Source organism: Phoxinus phoxinus (genome assembly GCF_949152265.1).
Source record: "Phoxinus phoxinus genome assembly, chromosome: 23".
NCBI classification, from domain to species: domain Eukaryota; kingdom Metazoa; phylum Chordata; class Actinopteri; order Cypriniformes; family Leuciscidae; genus Phoxinus; species Phoxinus phoxinus.
Window position 1 is genome coordinate 21,789,629 of NC_136898.1, and position 22,362 is coordinate 21,811,990.

General features: G+C 39.8%; 1 protein-coding gene across 1 annotated transcript; it reads left to right on the plus strand.

Moving 5' to 3' along the window:
- Window positions 1-415: 415 nt before the first annotated feature.
- Window positions 416-21,912, plus strand: smc5 (structural maintenance of chromosomes 5). Its single transcript, XM_079600158.1, has 24 exons — window positions 416-726; window positions 798-939; window positions 2,397-2,449; window positions 2,540-2,702; window positions 3,741-3,875; window positions 3,962-4,102; window positions 5,985-6,146; window positions 6,233-6,304; window positions 6,991-7,246; window positions 7,629-7,783; window positions 7,876-7,989; window positions 9,701-9,795; window positions 9,876-10,008; window positions 10,857-11,030; window positions 12,196-12,365; window positions 12,556-12,679; window positions 12,755-12,877; window positions 13,971-14,099; window positions 14,188-14,283; window positions 15,751-15,855; window positions 15,931-16,050; window positions 17,540-17,719; window positions 21,095-21,190; window positions 21,271-21,912. Exons 1-24 carry the CDS (start codon window positions 557-559, stop codon window positions 21,400-21,402), a joined length of 3,240 nt encoding a protein of 1,079 aa, XP_079456284.1. The 5' UTR covers window positions 416-556; the 3' UTR covers window positions 21,403-21,912.
- The last annotated feature ends 450 nt before the right edge of the window (window positions 21,913-22,362 follow it).

Sequence of the window (22,362 nt, forward strand, 5' to 3'; positions counted from 1 at the left end):
GTCCTCCAAATAGCTAGTTAATTATTAGGCGTGTTAACAGAAAACATTACAGTAAAACATTACATTACGACACACATAACAGAAAATATTATTGAACGAACATTCTGTTAATCTTACTGGAAGAAAGTTTGTTCATAACTTTGAGAGAAATTATAAGAGTAGTTTGTTAGTATGCTATAAAAATGTAGTATTTATGCGCAATATTAGGCAAAATGCTGCACATTTTGGCAAAAAGTCATATGTAAGTACATTAAATTCAGGTCCTGCTGTGGACATACACTACTACGTGCTATAATGGCCATAGGTATAAACTGGTAGGAATAGTTTGCTGGTTTGCTAAATGTAGTTTATCGCAGGGTAAATCTTTACTGCCATCTAGCGCTTATAACCAGCACAGACCCCCCCCCCCCCCCCCCACACACACACACACAGGCGCGCGCCATGTGACTACCGTGGGCCAATCACACGGCGACTTACTCACAACACAGGCGCGAAACGAAAGTGATGATGTGAGGCTGCTTGCTATCAACCGTCAGTGGGATTTACGGACAGAGAAATGGATCTGCCGCAGAAGAGAAAACGAATAAGCCACGAATTAACCAACTCACAGCCCTCCAACCGCGAAGCGACACCGTCCACCAGCACAAATGTCCCAGCAGGAGCAGCAGGAGGAGCAGGAGGGTTCGTGGAGGGCTCCATCGTCCGCATCTCCATGCACAACTTCCTGTAAGTGTCCTGCGAGTGTGGACAGATTCAGTCCGGATCATGCTTGTAATCACGCTCATCTCTGTTCGCAGCACATACGATCACTCAGAAGTTTTCCCCGGTCCCAAACTCAACATGATCGTGGGAGCCAACGGCACGGGGAAGTCCAGCATCGTGTGCGCCATCTGCCTGGGCCTGGCCGGGAAAACAGCCGTGCTGGGCCGAGGGGACAAGGCGAGTCTCTCCCGGGAGCTAACGTTATCCCACACAGCTTCTGCTAGGCGTCAAGCATTTATTCAGAGTGTCATGAACACTTCCAATCATTTCACAATAAACGTTAACTCTAGTCTACAACTTTCCATACACTCTACCTGAAGTTTTGAAAGCTCACAATATGATTCTCAAATAGACACAGATGTTCATGTCTATGTGGTTTGGCACACACACAGTATTCACAAATATATGTGAATGCAATTTTTTTTATTTGTAGATACTTTACAAAGTGTTCAAGCCAGTAAATCTGAAATGTTACATGATATAAGCTAAGCAGGGATACTAATAGAAAGGGAGTTTTTACACAGATGCAATTTAATACATATGGAAATGTGGGCTACATGAGGAACTGAATGTTTTAATTTAACTCTAATGTACATTTTAAGGAATTGGTGCTTTAAAGTTTCCATGAAATCAAAATGGGCCTTATTTATTTTAACGCACATTACTAATCTTTTGATGAACAATTAATCCGTGCAAGTTAATACACAGGAAAAAAATAGTTTGTCGTGGTAATCTTAAGTCAAAATCTGAAAAGTTGCTTTGGGTTGAATATCCTTACCCACTTCCCTCAACCGTCAGTCTGCTGTGAGCGAGGGATGGAGAGGAGGTGTGCTAAAGGAAAACCCTGCCCTCTATTCAAATCCCTTTGGAAATATGTAAAGCCGGTTGCAAATTTCCGGTTCACTGGGACTTTAAAGGGATAGTTCACTTTAAAATTAAAATTCTGTCATCATTTACTCACCCTCAAGTTGTTTCAAACCTGTATTAATTTAGTTCTTCTGCTGAACACAAAGGAAGATATTTTGAAGGATGTCGGTAACCAAACAGTTAACTGGTCCCATTGACTTCCATAGTATTTTTAACTGTTTGGTTACCGACATCCTTCAAAATATCTTCCTTTGTGTTCAGCAGAAGAACTAAATTAATAGAGGTTTGAAACAACTTGAGGGTGAGTAAATGATGACAGAATTTTAATTTTAAAGTGAACTATCCCTTTAATAAGCATTTTAAAAAAGTATGATACTGAAAATGTTTTCCTGTGTGCATACAGTTTTCAGATTTTACATTCAGAAACACCTTATCACATACAAGGGTTATTATCGCTAACTAAAACCATATTACATACATATTTTCATAACCTCAAATAAAAAATAAAAGACTTCAACTTGTTTTTTTGTCAGCTATTTGCATATTAAACATGTCTCATTTTCATTTATTTTATATTCATTCATTAATTTTTATTATGTTCGAAAAATATCTAAAACTGAAATAAAAATTAATAACTATAAACTTTAAAATTTAAAAACATAGATAAAAAAATGAGTAGAAATTATAAAAGTATATACTAAAATAGCACTGTTACTTACTTGTCAATAAATAGCCTAATAAATGAACTAGATGTTTTTATGTTCTAGGTTGGTCTGTATGTGAAGCGAGGGTGTAATAAAGGTTCAGTTGAAATTGAGTTGTAAGTATATATATATAAATATTTGTTAAATTTCCATTTCCAAAAGTCCTTGGAGAGACATAGATGTGATCAGTTCATCTTTGTGTCCAGATTCAGAGCGAGTGGAAACCTGGTAATCACCAGAGAGATCCAGGTGGAGAACAACCAGTCGTCCTGGATGCTCAATAAAAAGCACTCGAGTCAGAAGGCTGTGGAGGAGGCTGTGAAAGAGCTGCACATTCAGGTCGGCAACTTGTGTCAGTTTCTGCCACAGGTGAGTGCTCGTATTATTATCAGGAGCTTCTACTGCACTATATATATTGCCAAACGTGTCTGTAAAGTTTTGAAGAATTGCGTCTTTCTTTCTTTTTTAAAGAGGAACTAATATGCTTTTTTACATGTTCAACTTTGTGTAATGTTGCTGTTTGAGCATGAAAAAGCTCTGCAAAGTTTCAAAGCACAAAGTTGCTCCATTGGTGCGTTCAAGTCATCTCGTATAGATCGTGATTTACGAGTTGAACGCACTTGAACGCCACCACAATGTCGTAAATACCAGTGGGAAGCTCTGGATTTTCTCGATCTTTACGAGTTGTGGGCGTCACTGAGAAACATGGAGGAGTACCACAATACAAGGTATTTAGCTTGTCAGGCTTTTCTATTTACAGCGCAGTACGCTAATTGCCTGCACAGAATATGATAGCATTATAAAATAACAATGTAATATGTAACGATAAAGTTTGCAGTGGCTTCATAAACGAACTAAAAACATAAAAAACCAAAGCACATTTTATGCAAATCTTTGTTCTTCATTTTCTAGAACTAGAGTTTAAGAACCTCGCTGTATTTTTGTGTAATTAATTAAGAGAAAGTACTCCGCCATCTCACTCCGACTAAAGTGACTTGAACGCACCGGCCGTCGTAAACACGACTTCCCACATCGTGCGTACGAACTTCCCAGGAGGACTTGAACGCACCATATTCTCTATCGGGGCTTTCATTTAAATAATTCCATCCCAAGGCACACGCAGAATAAAGGGACGAGGTTCGGATGAGTAAGTTAGTAGTGTTGAAACTTGCATTTATGGTAAGGGCCGGGACTTTTCCCAAACACACTCGAAGCACAACACACTGATCCAGGCGACCAATCAGAGCACATTGTGCTTTTCAGGAGGAGGGGCTTCATAGAGACAGGAAATAAAGAGTGTTACTGACAGACTGGGAAGAGAGGAGCTGCAACAATGGAGAATGTGGGGGAAATAATCAGTAATACATCCTCTATAATGAATCCTCTGCCTTTGATCTGGTGTCACAGGAGAAGGTCGGTGAGTTTGCTAAGATGAGTAAGATTGAGCTTCTTGAAGCCACTGAGAAGTCTGTCGGCCCACCAGAAATGTATGAGTTTCACTGCGAGCTCAAGACGTTTCGCAGCAAGGAGAGGGACCTGGAGGTGAACGCTTTTCTTGTATTGAAATCCAGTATATTGTGCTTATAGTCCCGATTAGGCCTTTAATTTTTACTCCATTACTTGAACAGAATGTCTGTAAGGAGAAAGCCAACTTCCTAGAGAAGGCCAAGCAGAGGAATGAGAGGAACAAGCTGGATGTGGAACGTTACTACATGAAGAAGAGACACTTGGACAGGATCCAGATGCTAGAGAAGAAGAAGCCCTGGGTGGTGAGTGTCCCATCTTACTCGGCTAAACTTTCCCAAAACCAGAGTGGAAGGTCTCTTTGATATTGATAATAATTTATCATAATTGTGCACATTCTTTCTGTTTCATTGTGTTGCATTAGTGCTAAAAAAGCTTTCCTTTTCCTTTTTTAAAGGGTGATCCTCACTCATGGTGACTAACCGCTATGGTTCGATCACACAATGCACTGAATACTAGTCACTTTATTGTGATAACTCCCTGTTATTAATATTAGACACTTTCGGTTGTCAAATAAATGAATCATTGATGACAAATACCTGGGACACCTCAGAATTTTTATAGTTGCAATGCTTCCCTATAAAGTTGAGAATTTAAAGGGCACCTATTATGACATTTAAAATGTTCCTAATGTTGTTTAGGGAGTCCCCAACAACAGTTTTACGTGCATGCAATGACAAAAAACACTTTTGTTGTCGTATAATATGCATTTATTTTCACCTGATTTGCTCACCGACTCCCAAATGAATCGTTCAACGACTCGTTTTTCCAAACCCCTCCTTTGCGCGACGCTAATCTGCGATTGGTCAGATGACCCAGCAGTGTTTACAGAGATAATACTTATTGTTTAACACGGAGTACAATGATGCTTTTATCAATTAAATAGTGTTATAATAATGATTATAGTCCACTGCTTTGTAGTTTGTAGTAAAAAACTAAAAATAAGATAAAGAATTTAATGTTATGTTAGCGAGCAATAGCCCAGAGTTCATATTGTAAAAGCACAATCAGTCTTTGGTTGCGTTAGCCCGATGAATAAACATAACGTTTTAAAAAAAAAAAAAAAAAAAAAAAAAATGCTGTTATGTTACTACGAGGTATTACTCTATTCTTTAAGACAACTCCGAAAACAACGACAAACACTTCACATATCTCAATACAATAATTGTCATTGAAGACCTAGAAGCTAAACGGTGCTTACACAACAAACAAAATAATTATTAAGCATGCTACATAAAAGCAACAATTATTAATAACACTTACAGGTTGTGATACGGAGGAGGAAGCTGATGCAAATACACTTAGAAATGAACCTTCCTTCAATATCAGCCGGCTCGCGAATCCAAGTTTGATTGCATTTAAGTTGGTAAAGCAATCGTCTTCAAAATGGCGCGAACAAAGCACAAGGCTCGGACTATACTTCTGTGGTATAGTTGTATTATGAATTGTAGCCACTTAGTCTTCAAATGCTAAATTTACTTGAGCCGCACTTCAGAACACAGCGTCTCGTCGCCATGATGTTTTCCTGCTGGCCTTGGAGCGCAATAAGTGGGCGTATCGTATTCAAATAACTTGACAAGTTGACGTCATCTAGTCAGAGAAAAAGCTTCGGTCTTCTAACGATTCATAAAAATGACTCCGAGTCGACTCTTACTTTTGAAAGACAATAACTTTATATACGGTGCACTTTCATATTTCATACTTTGCAGGATGTTTTTGTTCACTTAGATCTATGTTACACACTACATGAAAGGTACATTTCAAAATTCCATAATAGGTGCCCTTTAAAGTCGGCATGAAATAGAAGTTGTGATAGTCTTTTCTTCCCTATTGCCAAATATATCCGAGTGAAACCGCTTCTGGAACAAGATCAAATGTAGGGAGGGACTTGATTTTGTCCGTAGGGAATTGATTGAATGGTTGTGGTTTGCTATTGGTGGATCTCATATGAGTGACAGGTTATTGTCCCGCCCACGTGCCTGTAAACACGACACCAAAAGATGGCAATAAAAAGTCCTATTGCTCAGAGAAACCTGAACAAAGACTTGCCAAGTTTTAAGTGAAAATATGTCCTTTTGATAAAAGCAAGTGTGTGTTTCTAGACTATTCTCTGTTTCCAATTTTTAGGAGTATGAAACGGCACGTAAAGAGCTGGAGGGGGTGAAGAAGGACAGAGATGAAATGAAAAGGAAGCTGAAGTCGCTGAAAGAAGCTCAGGAGCCACTGGTCAGGAAGATCCGGTCGGTGGAGAGTCAGCTGCAGCCCATCGAGCAGCAGATGAGGGAGAAGGTCAGCACAGATCACCAACCCTATCACCAACTTCATCTCCTTCTGTGTATGAAATTAATGCCACTGTGTTTTTGTTTTGTTTTCAGACCGCCAGTATCAGAGAGGTGTCACAGAAATGTAAACAGAAGCATGATCAGCTTGAACTGAGGAGTAAAGAGGTTTGTTCTGAGAGAGGAACCGCTTATGAAACATTTTAAGAGAGTGTTTTATAACAGTGGTCCTCAGCATGGTCACCACGACCCACATCTTTAGGTGTTTGAACCAAGTATTCATTTCTCAAAAATGGTTAACACTGATGAATAAACAGTATAAGGTAAGGCTATTAAATAGCTGTGCTTAAAGGTGCACTTGGTAACTTTTTCAACTTAATAAATCTAATAAACTGCCAATTTTACATTATTTAGTGTGTATTTTACTGTTTAAGCGCAAAAAGCAGCTAAAAAGAACTAAATTTAACACTGAGAGGCGGCTTTATGTGCCGCACTTTGGGTGTGAGCGCAAAATCTGCGTGAGTGAGGAGAGGCGGGTTTGTGTGTCAGTTAACATGCACTGTTGATGAAACACATGGACACTGATCCTGATGAATAGAATGAACATGCAAATCAAGACAATGCGTTTTTCTCAGGCACTCTTCACTTAAACTGCGTCTGTCTGAACAGTCACGGCTTTTACGCTTGTCTTTCAAAATAAAAGTCCCGCATTACGAAAACATTTGGAATTACGTTTCTTGTTGTTTCTTTGACGTTTGGGTTGAGACCCACCGGTCGAGAAACACTGCTTTGTTACACCAATAAAGACTGTATTAAAACACTGACTGATCGCTGTCTCCTCTGTCAACCGCAAGGTGGATGACATCAGACAGGACCTGAGCCTGAAGCAGACGGAGGAGGTGGACCGGCAGAAGCGGATTGGACACACGCAGCTCATGATCCGAGACCTGCAGAAGGAGCTGCAGAGCATGAACAGCATGGAGGACGTCACACCTCAGATCGAGGCTGTGAACGCAGAGCTGAGGACCATCCAGGAAGAAAAAGCCAAACTGGAGGGCGAGAGTTTGGACCTGCGCAGAGACAAAGACGAAGCTTACGGAGAATTTATACGTAATGTTTAATAGCAAAAAAAATGTTGATGTTATACACAGGAAATGTTGATGTTATAATGGTGTTGTATCAACTAGCCAATCAGCGTTTCTCAAAGGTTCGCATTTAAAGTCTGTGTAGAGAGAACAGTGTCGTCTTAGCGGCCTCTAATTTAATAACTAATGATCGTTGTGACGGAAGTGAATCAATCAAAACTAACTTTAGCTGGAAAATATCTCTGTAAAGCAGCTTTGAAACAATCTACATTGTTAAAAGCGCTATATAAATGAAGATGACTTGACTTGACTTTGCCTGTTGTGGAGAAACTATTAAAATGTAGCATATCAGTTCATCATATTTAAGTCTTGTACTCATTTTTAGTTTGTTGCTTGTTGTTCTGAAGGTTTGCAGAATCGTCTGAGGAGTCTGGAGGACATGATGAAGGTGAAAGAGGATAAGCTGCGCAGCCGTTTCCGGGACACGTACACGGCCCTCATGTGGCTGAGGAATAACCGTGACCGCTTTGAAGGCAATGTCCACGAGCCCATGATGCTGGTGGTGAGAGCACAGCGCCTCATTCACTTGCTGTTTTCTGGACATGGCTGTTCAAGCAGATTAGTTTGATGTTCTCGCCATTTTTTTTTTGCCAGATAAATGTCCGTGATACTCGGCACGCAAAATACATTGAGAGTCACATCCCTCTAAACGACTTAAGAGCCTTCGTCTTTCAGAGACAGCAGGACATGGAGAAGTTCATGGAAGAGGTGAGAAGCTCCGCATGTGGTACTTTGATTGAAGCTGACACAACAAGTATCTTTTTTTTTTTTTCATTAAAAAAAATTAGGGGTGTGCGATATGACTAATTTTATGTCACGATAACGGTATATATATATATATATATATATATATATATATATAATGGTATAATATAGATGTTTTTGCTTTAGATAAGGTTATCTATCATCTATCATAATTCTTGTCACCATTTTCCATATATGACGCTGGATCACAAAACCACAAGTCACATGTCGCACGGGTATATTTGTGGCAATAGCCAACAATACATAGTATGGGTCGAAATTATCGATTTTTCTTTTATGCCAAAAATCATTCGGATATTAAAGGAGAACTCCGGTCAATTTTAACATTGAGCTCAATTTTTAGTACATTTGGAGTGCTGTCAATACAGAGAACAACGACAAAAATCAGTGTTGCCTACACTGTGTTATCCTATTTTTAAAATTTGCACCCTGTTGACTTCAATGGGGCAAGTTTTAAACCTGCTTTTAGCCTCTTAACATCCTTGATGTGTCATACAAGTGCCCAGCCATGTTGAGTGATTCCTTCAGAGTGAACACGAGTGAATCTGACTGCAGTAGATGTGGGATAGTAGTCGACTGTCGAGTTCACGCGCATGATCATAGCTCTGATGGATATTTATAAAAAAAAAAATCATCTTAGTTACCTATGATCACGCGCGTGAACTCGACAATCGACTACTTTGACCGAAAACAGGAAGTAAATGCAGGTATTTGCGCTTGTTGAATTAACATAATTTGTATTAATATCTTCCACATCTACTGCAGTCAGATTCACTCGTGTTCACTCTGAAGGAATCACTCAACATGGCTGGGCACTTGTATGACACATCAAGGATGTTAAGAGGATAAAAGCAGGTTTAAAACTTGCCCCATTGAAGTCAATAGGGTGCACATTTTAAAAAGAGGATAACACTGTGTAGGCAACACTGATTTTTGTCGTTGTTCTCTGTATTGACAGCACACCAAATTTACTAAAAATTAGCTCAATGTTAAAATTGACCGGAGTTCTCCTTTAAGTAAAGATCATGTTCCATGAAGATAAAGAAAGGGCAAAGAAAACAAACTACAACAGAACAAAGACACAAATGAAATGGACCAACCTGAAAAACTTTAAGCGCTATAAATACTACATAAAATGTATAAAAAAAACAATGCTTAGTCTTTACTGTGTAAATTAAAAATACATGTATTCTTATTAAAGTGATTCAGTCCAGAGCAGTGAGAGATTTTCTCTCTTTTTGTTTGTTTGATTAACATTATTAACGACAGCAGGTCAATTTGGATGCTGTCACTTTAAGACCAATAAGTCCAAAATCTACCGACTGACACATTCAATCGTGTCAGTCGGTATATCGCCCACCCCTACAACAATTGGTCAGTGGAGGAAAAAATTGTGATTGCTCACCATGAACAATTTTCTGTTAATTTTATATGAAGTTTGAAACCCTGTTACCAAAATTTACTATGTCTATTTACAGTTTAAAGCCTTAATTTATGTGATATTTTTTATGTGATTTGAATTGACACAATTGTCAAATTGTTATTTTCTAGCAATAAACATAAAATCATATAATGCCATAAAATATTAGCATAATAAACATCTACAATAGATGTAAGAGAAGTAAAATCAGTAAGCTGTGTCATGTTTTCTCAGGTGCGAGACTCACAGAGGCTGCGAGTCAACAGTGTCATCGCTCCGGCCGAGTCCTGCTCGAACAGACCACCCTCACGGTCCCTCGAGACTCTGAAGTAACACCTTCTTCTTGACCTGCTGTACCAACACATCTTATTCAGTTCATTTTTAGCATATGTATTTTATTTTTTGGCAGGCATTATGGCTTCTTCTCGTACTTGCGTGAGCTGTTTGATGCTCCTGAGGAAGTCATGAGTTACTTGTGCCATCAGTACAAAGTCAATGATGTTCCTGTAGGAACAGAGAAGACCAAGACCATGATCGAGAAGGTGGGTCCTCCTTCATCTAAAACCCTTAGACACATCATGTATTTGCCAGAAGATACAAGCTTAGGGTCCTACGGTTTCAGTGTTGTAGAAAATGTGGATAGAATCGCAAAATTTACTGTTAAATTTCAGCCAATTTTGCATAAATAATTCAAAAGTAGGGCTGTACACTTAATATTCACACGTGTCTAAATATTAAAGCTCAAAAGCTATTGAATCAGACGTCTGCATGTCTCTGTGTGAATGAGCACCACACTATTCATCTATACACACACTGAAGCATTTTCTGCATGTTTTCAGCCAGCGCCTGCCATCTCACGGTATGGGGGCACGAACACATGAACATAATACATTTGTTTTAAATTATAAAGCAGAATCCAGAAAAAGTCAAACCGATAGCACAAAATTTCAGATTAAAATTGTTACAAGTTTTAATTGATTTGACATGCATTTTGATTATTAAATAAAAATTCAGTACACAATTAAATTGGAAAACACAGAATTTAGTAAACATTTAAAAACTTAATTTCTTTTCCTGGTGTTTTTCTGTGGCAGGTAAAAGGCGAAGAACCACCATCAATGCCTTCATGTCAAACTTCAATGACTAAAAACATTGCAGTCCAGTAAAATATGTTTAATAATGAAAATAGACAACGTTTTTATTCAGAAATGTGTTTGTATTTCAAAACGGATGCATTTAGAAAAGTATCGCCTGAATGCGTTTTAGAATTTCTATCTTGTATTATCCTGAAATGTCTTTTTGTTAATTGTATGAATTTTGTTGGTTATTCTGTTTTTGCTAATGAAAATAGGCTTGTTGCTGACAGAAATAAATAAACGTTCTTTTGCAGGTGATCAAAGAGGTTCAGTTGAGGATGATCTACACCGCGGAGGAGAAGTACACCGTGAAGAAGTCCTTCTACTCTAATAACGTGGTCTCCAGTAACTCGGCCCTGCGGCCCTCACAGTTCCTCACCACAGCCGTGGATGCAGACGAGAAACGCAACCTGGAGGAGCAGATGAGAGTGAGAGAGGGAATATTACAAGATGCGCATATATTATAAAATGTGCATAAAAAATGTGCTTAATTTACGTCGATACATTTTTTTTATCAGATAAGAAGACATAATTATGATAGAAACACTGTGATTTTGCCTCAACAGTGGATGTGATTGGATAACGACTCACCAGCGGGCCAATTGACAGTATCTCAAATGTTGGTTTGGTTGCTCTGAAATGCCTGAGCCAAAGTCTGTCATCATCAGAATGATTTGGTTTAATTTCCTCCCAGAAGCGTCTCGCATGATTGTGTTCCCAAACACCAAGAGAACATGACGTGTTTATATTCGTCTATGCGCTCTGAGACGCAACTCCTTTATGATGGAGGAAAAAAGAGCCACAGTTTCTTCCCTGATTGCAGCAACTTCCGTTTTTATTACAGATATTTTACGCTAATTTCCCAGGAACTGATGATTTTGTTCTCTTGAACACATGAGATGGAATCAGTGCTTTATTCACAAAAAAATTTTTTAATGCGATATTCCAATTTTGCGTATAAGTTAAAGGAACACGCCAACTTTTCGGGACTTTAGCTTATTCCCCGTGTCCCCCAGAGTTAGATAAGTCCATACATACCGGTACCCTTTTCATCTCCGTGCGTGCCGTAACTCTGTCTGATGCACCCACCGCTAGCTTAGCTTAGTAGCAGTGCTTCGCCTTCTGAGAATATAGTTCCCAGTATGTGTACGGTTAGAAGATGGCTAACCTTCATCCAATCATGTGACCTTGTTATTTGTACACGCTGTGACTATACAAATCACATGTAAATAGGAAAATGTTGGTGTTATTTTGTCTCTTATTGGGAGCAGTATGCTAGCTGGAGCCATTTACCTCCAGTCTTTGTGCTAAGCTAGGCTAGCGGTGGGTGCGTCAGACAGAGTTACGGCACGCACGGAGATGAGAAGGGTGTGTATGGACTTATCTAACTCTGGGGGATACGGGGAATAAGCGAAAGTCCCAAAAAGTCGGCGTGTTCCTTTAAGTTTACAACTTTTGATAGGAGAAACAGCTCGTCACCACTGATTTAAACGCTGCAGCAGATTGGAATTTATTTAGTTGGTTTTCATTAAATAATTTTTCAGCCCCCTAAAGCTATTTCTTAATGAAAACATTTTTTCATCTCGTTGACAGGCAGCAGAGCGGCAGGTGCGGAGTATTGATGAACGGATGGCAGCCATTCGTGAGAAACAAGCTCAACTAGAGCGGCGTGATAATGAGCTGCGTGCTAAGAAGAAGAAGCTGTCTGAGCTGAAAGGCAAGAAGAGACAACTGGAGCAGAAAATCAGTACAAAACAGGACAGGTACCTTCTGCCAAAAACCACCTGTGCGTTTCATTCTGTCATGTTATTAGTGGTGTTTGCTAAGGCAAGCGTCTCATTGCTACTGCTCAAACTTTGGGTGAAGGGTTTGTTCAAATCAAACGTCCTCACCCCACACTCTGTAACACATGAACGATACCTTTTTTACTTGTGTCTTTTTCTCTCTGTGCAGTTTGAGGCAGATGGAGCAAAGTGAGATCAACTTGCAGACAATTGAACAGGAAACGAATGCCAAGATCGCTGCTGTAAACAACAAGAAAGTGGCCATAATGGAGGAGTATTTGAGACACATGCAGGTGTGTTTGTGCTCTCTGCATGTTGGTTTCTACTCTCGGATGTTCTTTGTCTCATGACTGTGTGTGTGTGTGTAGATGAAGGCCAGGTTGAGTATGGAGAAGGTGTACTTGGCTCTCCAGAGCGCAGGACTCTCCGCTGAGAAAACCAAACTGGAGACGGACTGCAGGGACAGTTCATCTGAGCTCAAGCAAGCCGAGGTCAGACCCGTCTCACTGTCTCAACATGTCTTCCAACCAAATGTGATGTTGAATAAATAAATTAAAGGACTCTTTATAATCCTATTTAAGTTCTTATACACTATTATTATATTATTGCATTAATATACTTGAGTTATTATATTTAATAATTAAAAAACTTAATTTATTTTGTAATATTCTATCTATTTTGAAGGTGACTTGATATTTATTTAAATTCGTACAAATACAAAGAATGCGTTTTTACTGCTCCATTGTTTTTTATGCCATAATGGACGTGTTTTACCGTTGCGCTCTCGTCTTTTATGCTCGGGTTAAAAGAATTTAAACTTTTAAAAAAACGTCTCAAAGTTTTTAACCACAAAACATGTTGTGTAAATGGCCCCCTAATTATTCAGGTAGAGAATTAGAATTATTGAGGATAATAGAGTATTTTTTAATGATGCACGATATATTGAGTGGATATATACTGTGGATGGTGTATTTTTACTTGTTGTATTACTTTTTGTGTGTGTGTGTGTGTGTGTATTACTATGTATGTGTTTTGTATTGTATTGTGGATCCCTCTGGGTCTGAAATAAAGTAATAATATTGGCCACCATATCGGTATTGGCTGATATTTGTAAATTTTTCATGTTATCGTTATCAGGCCGATATATTAAAGCTGATATATAATGTATTATTTCCTTCAGCTGAGACACTTCAGATGCGCACTGTTCGCTGTGATGGTTCTGAATAGCTTGAAATATGATTGGAATCACTTAAAAAAAGGAAAGTACAGTAATGTGCAACATGTGCAGCGCACGTCTGTCCTATAGGCTACATAAAATTATGAGAACATCATTATAATCGTGTGCTTGGGACATGGATTTGAATGGTTGAATGGTTTCTGGAATCAGGCTCTCAAAAGATATATCAAAATATGGATTTAGATCGGTTATCTGTATAGCTTTCAAAATAAAGAATTATCGGTATCGTCCAAAATGTTCATATCGGTGCATTCCTAGTATATTTTAATTTCGTTAATGAAAACTTCCTGACCCACTGATGAATGGTGCCCAGTAAGACCCCAGAACATGTCTGTGTGTCGGCACAGGTGGCGTATACCAGGCTGGACCAGATAAAGAACAATCTGCTGAACACATGCAAGACCCTGATGAGGAGGGCCAGCGAGATCTGTAACATGATCCCTGGAGAGACGGCGGTCTCAGAGGAGCTGCACGCGGTGAGCCATGTCTACCTCCGACACATGTCCTCCATTCTGTGTTTAACGCATTATTGTACAACATTATGTGTGTGTGGTTTCCTTCCAGGCCTTCAGCCAGTTGCCTGATACACTGGATGAGATTGATGCCATGTTGAATGAAGAGAAGACCAGAGCGGAGTGCTTCACCGGCCTCAGTGATGCTGTGAGAACAACTACACATCAGCTCTATTCACACTTTGCCTCACCTCTGCCTTTAAAAATGTTACTAACCAGTCCTAACGTCAACTCACACTTGAAGTCTTGAAAAGAGGAACCGTTCTGAATAAGAATAGTTTCCTGATTTCCAACTTGACATATATGATGCCCTAAAGAGCTCCACGTTTAGCTTGAGTAATGTTTTCCTCAATATTTGACCGTTTTGGGGTCAGCAATATCCTCTAATGACCATGTTCATCTTGCAAATGAACAGAATGTCAATTCCAGATTGTTCTTGCAGCCTAATTGGTTGAAAATATGCAATTTCTGACTGCTATTGTTTCCCCCCAAATGTATCTCGGTTTCTATAATTAAATTGTATTAGCATATTATCTAATGGTGGACCGATTGATCACCAAAGGCGAATATATTGAGTCCAACAGTCGGATTCTGGAAGTAAAAACTCTATTATCCATTGGGAAATAGATTTTTAATGATAACTTATAAACCAAGGAAGACCTACTGTGAGCTACGAGGTTGTTAATCAATGTAATTTACTTCTTTAATTGTTTAACAGCTAAATCTGTGCAGAAAAACGACATTACCCATGATGCTGCACTGCAAATGACGTAATCTAGTCTCCATATGCCCTCAAACTACTTAAAATATTTGTTTTTATTTAATCAATATTTTTAAATTCGTAGTTTTATATATCCCCATTGTTTTTAATCTGATTATCCTGTTCGCAAGGCTTCATGGGATTGTAGATTGTAGAGGAAGTACACAATCTTGTACTTTTTTGCTTCAAATCAAAGTTTGTAATGTTGTGATTCTCCTCGCAGCTGATTGGCTTGGCTTATAATGCTTTAACAAAGACTTATAAAATCCCTATGGATTGTGCAGAACCAGCGGCGCTGATTTTAGTTATTTTTGGCCTGTGTCTCGAAAGCGGGACTTTTATTTTGAAAGTACTGAGAACCCAGTGCCTGATCTCCCATTCTCATCTTCATTAGTTTACTCTTTGTTTGACAGATCTGTCTAGTAAATGATTAGATAGTGCTGTTAAACAGAACGTAAACATAATAGAAAGACAAATATTTATTTGTATACAAAGTAATTAACCGGCAAACGATATAATACGTCCTAATCCACTGTCCGCATCAAGCAAATACACATTTGTATGATTGAAACAAGTCTTTGATTTGAATGATTTAATTCCATGAACCTTGCGAACGTTGACGAAGTGTGCATTTGTTGCCTGCATGAAACCACTGCTCAAATTTCAATCAAACCTCTCTGATGCATTTCATTGGCCAGTATCTCGTTCTGAGTGTAGTCTTCCATAGCGAACCACTTCCTAGCTGGAGTTAGCAGCATAAATACTTCCATATAGTCAATTCTAATGAAGATGAAGAAGAGAAGGGCTGTTGTTCACTCCTGCCCTGTTTGACGCGCTGCTGGTCTCGACTCTCAGGTGGTGGAGGAATATAACCGACGCGAGCTGGAGATTCAGAACATGGAGAAGGAGCTGGACGACAAGACCAACGCCCTGACCACTTACCGGCGAAACATCGCTGAGGTGCGTCCCTCCTCACACACACATCCTCATCATGCAGACAGATGAAGAGTAACCAAACACGTTGATGTTTCCCAGGCGAAAGAGCGCTGGCTGAATCCTCTGAAGCTGCTGGTGGATCAGATCAACGAGCGCTTCAGTGATTTCTTCCGCTCGATGCAGTGTGCTGGAGAGGTGGATCTGCACTCGGAGAATGAGGTGAGGACTCATCATCATTGGCTCTGAAGCTCTCACACACTTTCATTACGCCCTGTTCTCGCACACACAACAGTCATGTGAGACTTCTGTTCTGTTTCTGCCCCGCTGACAGTGAAGGATGTTGTTTTGGTGGCTGTATTTTGTACTGCAGTAATCGAGTAATTGTTTGCCGGGGCTGGGTGGTGCATAGAGTTTGTACGATATATCAATATAAATGTTATAATTGATATAGGATGGGGCAATACCATTTATACACAGTAGTTTTAAATGAAGAGCACATCTGAAAAACAGCGCAGGACACAGCGTGAGCTGCATAATCTTAAACATTGACCTAAACATGAGACATGTTTTATATTAAAGGCACAGTATGTAAGATTTTTGGATTGAAATATCCAAAAACCACTAGAACAGTATTATATATTTTGTTGACCTGTGCATTATCCTTTATGTTACACTCAAATCAAGTTTTGGCCAGGTAAAACAGCGCTGCGTTACCCAACAATTTTAATTGGTCGCGGACCTGTATGACTGTCTACAGCGAACGCCAGTGTTTCTTTTAATAATAAACTCATATAATGTATCTGCACCAGTGCATTTTTGACCTCACATTTGAGGCTGTTTATGCGGGACACGTAAACATACACTGTTATAAACCGGTACATCAGAGCGGGTGCATGGTGACGCCGTATTGAAGAGTCCACTGTAGCACGTAACATCTCTAAGCCTCGTTCACTTTGACGTGTTCATGACCTGTTTAAATGCAGTCAATTTTGGCTTGCACTCCTGTAACTGAAGCTGTATGTGTTTCCCATGTAACATCAGTCATGCACCCACAGCGGTTAAACACCCTCTGGCTCCGCCTGCTACTGAAGCCATGCCCCCAAACTCTTGCTATTGGTTTAGCTGGAAAGTTATTGACAGATCTGAGCGGACCAATCGCAAGGCTTAATGTTTACACTTCTGGGGGAGATAAACGCATGATTGGCTCACTAATATACTGTGTTAAGAGAATGTATTTTAAAGAGGTCATGAACTGGATTGTTTTATTATTTTATAATGTTGCCTGGGGTGCCCTTATAATGTTAGTATGGTTTTTACATCAAAAATTATCATAATTTAGAAATAAAAGGCATTTTTCCTAGCCTGACATAGATTCCCACTTTGAAAACCTGTCGTTCGCTGGGCCTGGTGTCAATAAAAGCTTTTATCGGACTAACAAGGAAGTTCAGTTCAGAAACTTACAGGATATTCTTATAGTATGATGACCTCTTATATGTCAAAAGCTCAAGGAAATTTTGATTTCTCAGTTCATGACCCCTTTAACATGAACATACTTCACTTTTAAGGGTACGTGGTTGCAAAGTTTCCTTTCTTTCATCGTTTTGAAAGCCACCCTCTCAACTTGCACTGCAAACACATCGCAGCTTTAAGCAACACAACACGGCGTGTCGGACTCTCGCAAATGTGGCATTGTGAACGTGTGTTTCAGGAGGAGTATGACAAGTACGGCATCCGCATCCAGGTGAAGTTTCGCAGTAATGCGCAGATGCACGAGCTCACGCCGCACCATCAGAGCGGAGGAGAGCGCAGTGTGTCCACCATGCTGTACCTCATGGCCCTGCAGGAGCTCAACCGATGCCCCTTCAGAGTGGTGGACGAGATCAACCAGGTGAAGTCCCCGAACACCGGCAGACCATTCCAGACGACATGAACACACACACACACACACACACACACACACACACACACACACACACACACACACACACACACACACACACACACACACACACACACAGACAAACACACAGACATCTCTGGAATTCTGTTTATGTGACCCTAGACCACAAAACCAGTCACATGGGTCAATTTTTATAGTTAATGAAAGTTATAATGATGAGCATTGTAATGTTTGAAGCGGATGTCATAATGTCAGTAGAGCGGGAAGATTTTAAGAAGAGCGGTTCATTCATAAATCTGTAAGATCTTTCCTTCATGCTGTGGAAATACAAACTGGCAGACCGAACACAACGAGCGCAGAGCTAAAAAGGGCCGTGACGAGATCTATAGGTGTATAATGATAAACGTGCACCAGACGGACATCTTTAGTCGTTGAATCAGGTCTCGGGGTTATTATAGTATCTAAAAAGAAAAGTATATATATATATATAAAAATACAAATAATAATCTTTACTTGCATTCAGACTTCTTTTATTTCAGCTAATTGCCAAATCAACATTTCTCATTTCTATTTAGTTTAACTTGATGTACTAAAATAACAAAAAAATTAAATCTAATTCAAACTATTAAAGGCACACCGCAGAACTTTTGGCCAATAGGGGCGTTAGACCTGTAACTTTCAAGTCTAGCGCCCCTAGAGGCCACAAGCGCCGCAGCACTGTCGCAAAAGTAAAGAAGACATCCACTTAATAAATGAATTGCACAAAAGTGAACAGAAAATAACTGGTCAGGTAAGTCGCATAGACCAGGGGTGCCCAACCCTGCTCCGGTCTGTCCTGCAGAGTTCATCTCCAACCCTAATCAAACACACTTTCATTTTCAAGCGATCCTGGAGACGTTCATTGTTTGCTTCAGGTGTGTTTGATTAGGGTTGGAGGTAAACTGTGCAGGACAGTCGATCGGCAGGAGCAGGATATACACGTTTTGTACCTAAAACTAAGTTGTTATTGTGTTGGTTTTGGAGTCATCTTATTTGTGTTTTTCCTGTAGTAAACTATGTATTATTAGAGGCTTATATGATTTTAGATTCAAATTCATAGACATTTGTATGTAAAATCATATAAGCCACGAATAATACACACATATATGAATTTGTAAAAGGACAAACAAACTGAAGCCTACAAATAACGGCGGTATGTTTTGACATATCAGTTTTGTTACACGAATTCCCGACTTCGCAGTAAATATTACATTATATATCCACTTTTATTCCGATGTTTATGTTTTATTTTCAATAAATAAATGGGAATAGGAGCGGGCTTCACTCAGTGATTAAACGTAAACTTTAAGAGTGCTGGCCTGAATAATTAGAGTATTTAGAACAGGAGAGAGGCCGCACTGCATAAATAGTCTTTTTATTTGCACAAACGCGTTTCGGCGCGTGCCTTCTTCAGTGTGCAAATAAAAAGACTATTTATGCAGTGCGGCCTCTCTCCTGTTCTAAATGTTTTATTTTCAGTCATCATTTTCTTCGCCCCTTGAATAATCTTCTGAGTCCCAAAACAGGAGGAGGACGCGGAGGACGACGAGGGAGAGCCGGGGAGCACGATCCCTCTCGCGTTTTGTCTTTCTTGCCTCCTCAGGAGCAGTTTTAAACTTTTCCTCGCCTCAGCCATGGCCAGGAGTCGAGCAGGCGGAAAAATAGTAGCAGAAGCGTTAGCTCCTTGAGCATATCAGAGCTTGTGGTCACGTGACGGTCGTAAAGTGATTCGTTCTCCAGGTCACATGACCTGTCCAAAGACGGTCCGTCGTCTCCAAACTTACATGGGCGGTATTTCAAGAGGGCAGCCCCGCTCGGAGCATTGATAGTGTCAAACGCTGTATATTGGCCTGAGGAATCATTTAAAACAACTCATATGCTTCAACTCTTTAGGTCAAAAGTTCCACGGTGTGCCTTTAATAAAAACTATAGTGGTATCTCAATAATACTGGAATAACACTGGTGTCAGTCTAGTATTGTTCAGTAAGGGATAATGTTCATCCAGCCGGTTGTTATTGCAGAATAAACCCCGACGGTGATCAGTCGTCAGACGTACGTTTAAGAGAAACGCTACAGTCACACCACTTATTACACGGTATTTCACTGCAGAAATACTTATGGGGATATTGATCTGAGATTAAACTGATTTAAAATCGTTCCTGTTTGTTATAATCCGTTGCAGTGTGCAAAACAATAATCGCAAAATGGCAGCAGTGTTTGTATGAGACGAGAGAGCGAGGCCGCGGTACCGGATGATATATGTTAAATAACTGTACACAGTGGCGGCTGCTGGTCTTTCAAAGACGGGAAGCTCATTAAAAGACATTTTAAAAAGATATACAAGATTTTTCTCACACAAAAAAATATATTAAACTTGACGGAGGAAATGTGGGAATAAAGTTAAACTGAAACGAGGAATGTGGTGTGTGAAATGTGATGAAAATTGGCTTGCGATTTTGCCAAGTAAATACCATGAAGTGGGTTCCAGGAGTTCGTCTTTCGTCTACACTTGCAAGATCCGCGATGGGACTGAGCGGGAATAGCTTCAGCGGCAGAGACTTTTATAGTACAAAATCGCTGTCAATCAAAAGGAGATGCAGTCTTTCGACAGACCCTCCAATCATCAGGCAGAAGCCCGGAGTCCAGGCCACTCCTCCATTCTCCCCCAGACACGCTGAGCGCCCGTGGCCGGGACATGATCGCAGCATTTATCCAATCAATGACCGTCTAGTTTCGAAGCACTGAAAAAAACTGTTCAAAGCTGCCCCATTGAAGTCAACGGACGCTCGGCTTCAACACTGTGACGCTACGGGAATGTGTGAGAAGGAGATCGAGTCCGCCGTCCTGCTGTGTGAAGCGGATTCTGAACCAACTCGTCTTCGAGATGAACGTTTCTAACACCTTTTTATTTAATAAAATGTTAACACAATAGTACATATTTGACCTAAATTGAGCTTCCCTTGCAGTCTTAAAGAAATCCCCACTGCGAGTGTACACAAAATATTGATCTGAGTTTTAATATTTGATTATTTCACCAAACGCAAAACTTCCGGATGAGTCTGCGTTTCTGTTTTCAGCGGAATAACATACCACCAATCAGAATCAAGTATTCCACAGAGCCGTGTAATAATGTTTATCTAATTAATGACGTAAATGTTTCGGTTTGAATTAACTTGGTTTCCTGTTAGTATGTGTAAGCTTTACTGTTGCTAATCCGTATGAAATCAATGACCTTAGTAGAAGAACATCTAGTGTAGTTGTGGTATTATGTTTCTCCGTTCCTCAGGTGGAGTGTGTGTGTGACGTGTGTGTGTGTGTGTGCAGGGGATGGACCCTGTCAACGAGAGGCGAGTGTTTGACATTGTCGTGAGAAGCGCTTGCGGTGTGAACACGTCTCAGTACTTCTTCATCACTCCTAAGGTGGGTTTCCTGAGTAAGGTTGTGTGTGACGCGTTCACTGATGTGTGTGTAACTCTGTGTGTGTGTGTGTGTGTGTGTAGCTGCTGCAGAACCTGCAGTACGCGGCGCAGATGACCATCCTCTGTGTTCACAACGGACCCCACATGCTGCAGCCAAACAAGTGGAGAGAGAAAGCCTTCCTCAGGCGCGCCAGACGCAGACACGTTTCCTGAAGCTCACCGCGTGTTCAGCGGAGTCAAGTTCCTGTCCAGTTACATGTTCACATGCTGTTGAGTGCCTAGATATGTGTACGAATGTTTCGAGTCCTGAGGAAAGGATCTTCTGTTCAAATGTAATAAATGGAACTGCTCTTTCCTTAACCAGCAATGTCTAGTTTATTCTCACTAATCACTGGCATTATTATTATTGCTCGTGTTTAGTATCCACCATCCAAAATAACTAGAAATGGCCAAATTGCACCCCACCTCCCCAATATTGGACATTTGAATGTTTGACAGTCAACGCTGGTCATAATTATTTAGCTAGCCAATCGAATCAAAGAAGGTGAGACTTAACCGTTCACAGATACCAAGCATGAAGCACCACTGCAGATTTTAATGGTGAAAGAGTGATAAGATGTAGGTTGTTTTACGATAGAAATGTTACATTTTGTTGTTGTTTTGCCATGATTTATGTAATAATTGCTCAATAGTGTATATATTAAAGCATTTTTTTCATTTCCAGCATATGAATCAGATTGAATGTTCTTTTTTTAAATTATATAATTTGCAAATAGTCCAAATTGATTAAAAATCGTATTCTTTTACTGCTCTTTATTTATCAAAATCCATTTAAATCCTTTAATCCCTTCAAGACAGGGTTACCGCACTAAACCCAATCATGGAGACTGAGTGCCGCGAGTGGGACGTGTCTGTATGCAGTGTTGGGTGTAACTAATTACTAAGTAATTAGTTACTGTACTTTAATTACTTTTTTCTCTAAAAAGGAAAGTAAGGGATTACTCTTAATTTTTCTGTATTTTAATTACAGTTACTTCTAATGTAATTGAGCTAAATACTGTGTATAGATCAATCCGATCTCACGGCAATTAGTAAGCATTTTATGAGGTGGCTAAATCCTACGACCTCACTCGTACAAATTAGCCACCTTGTAAAATAAGTATGAAATGTCAT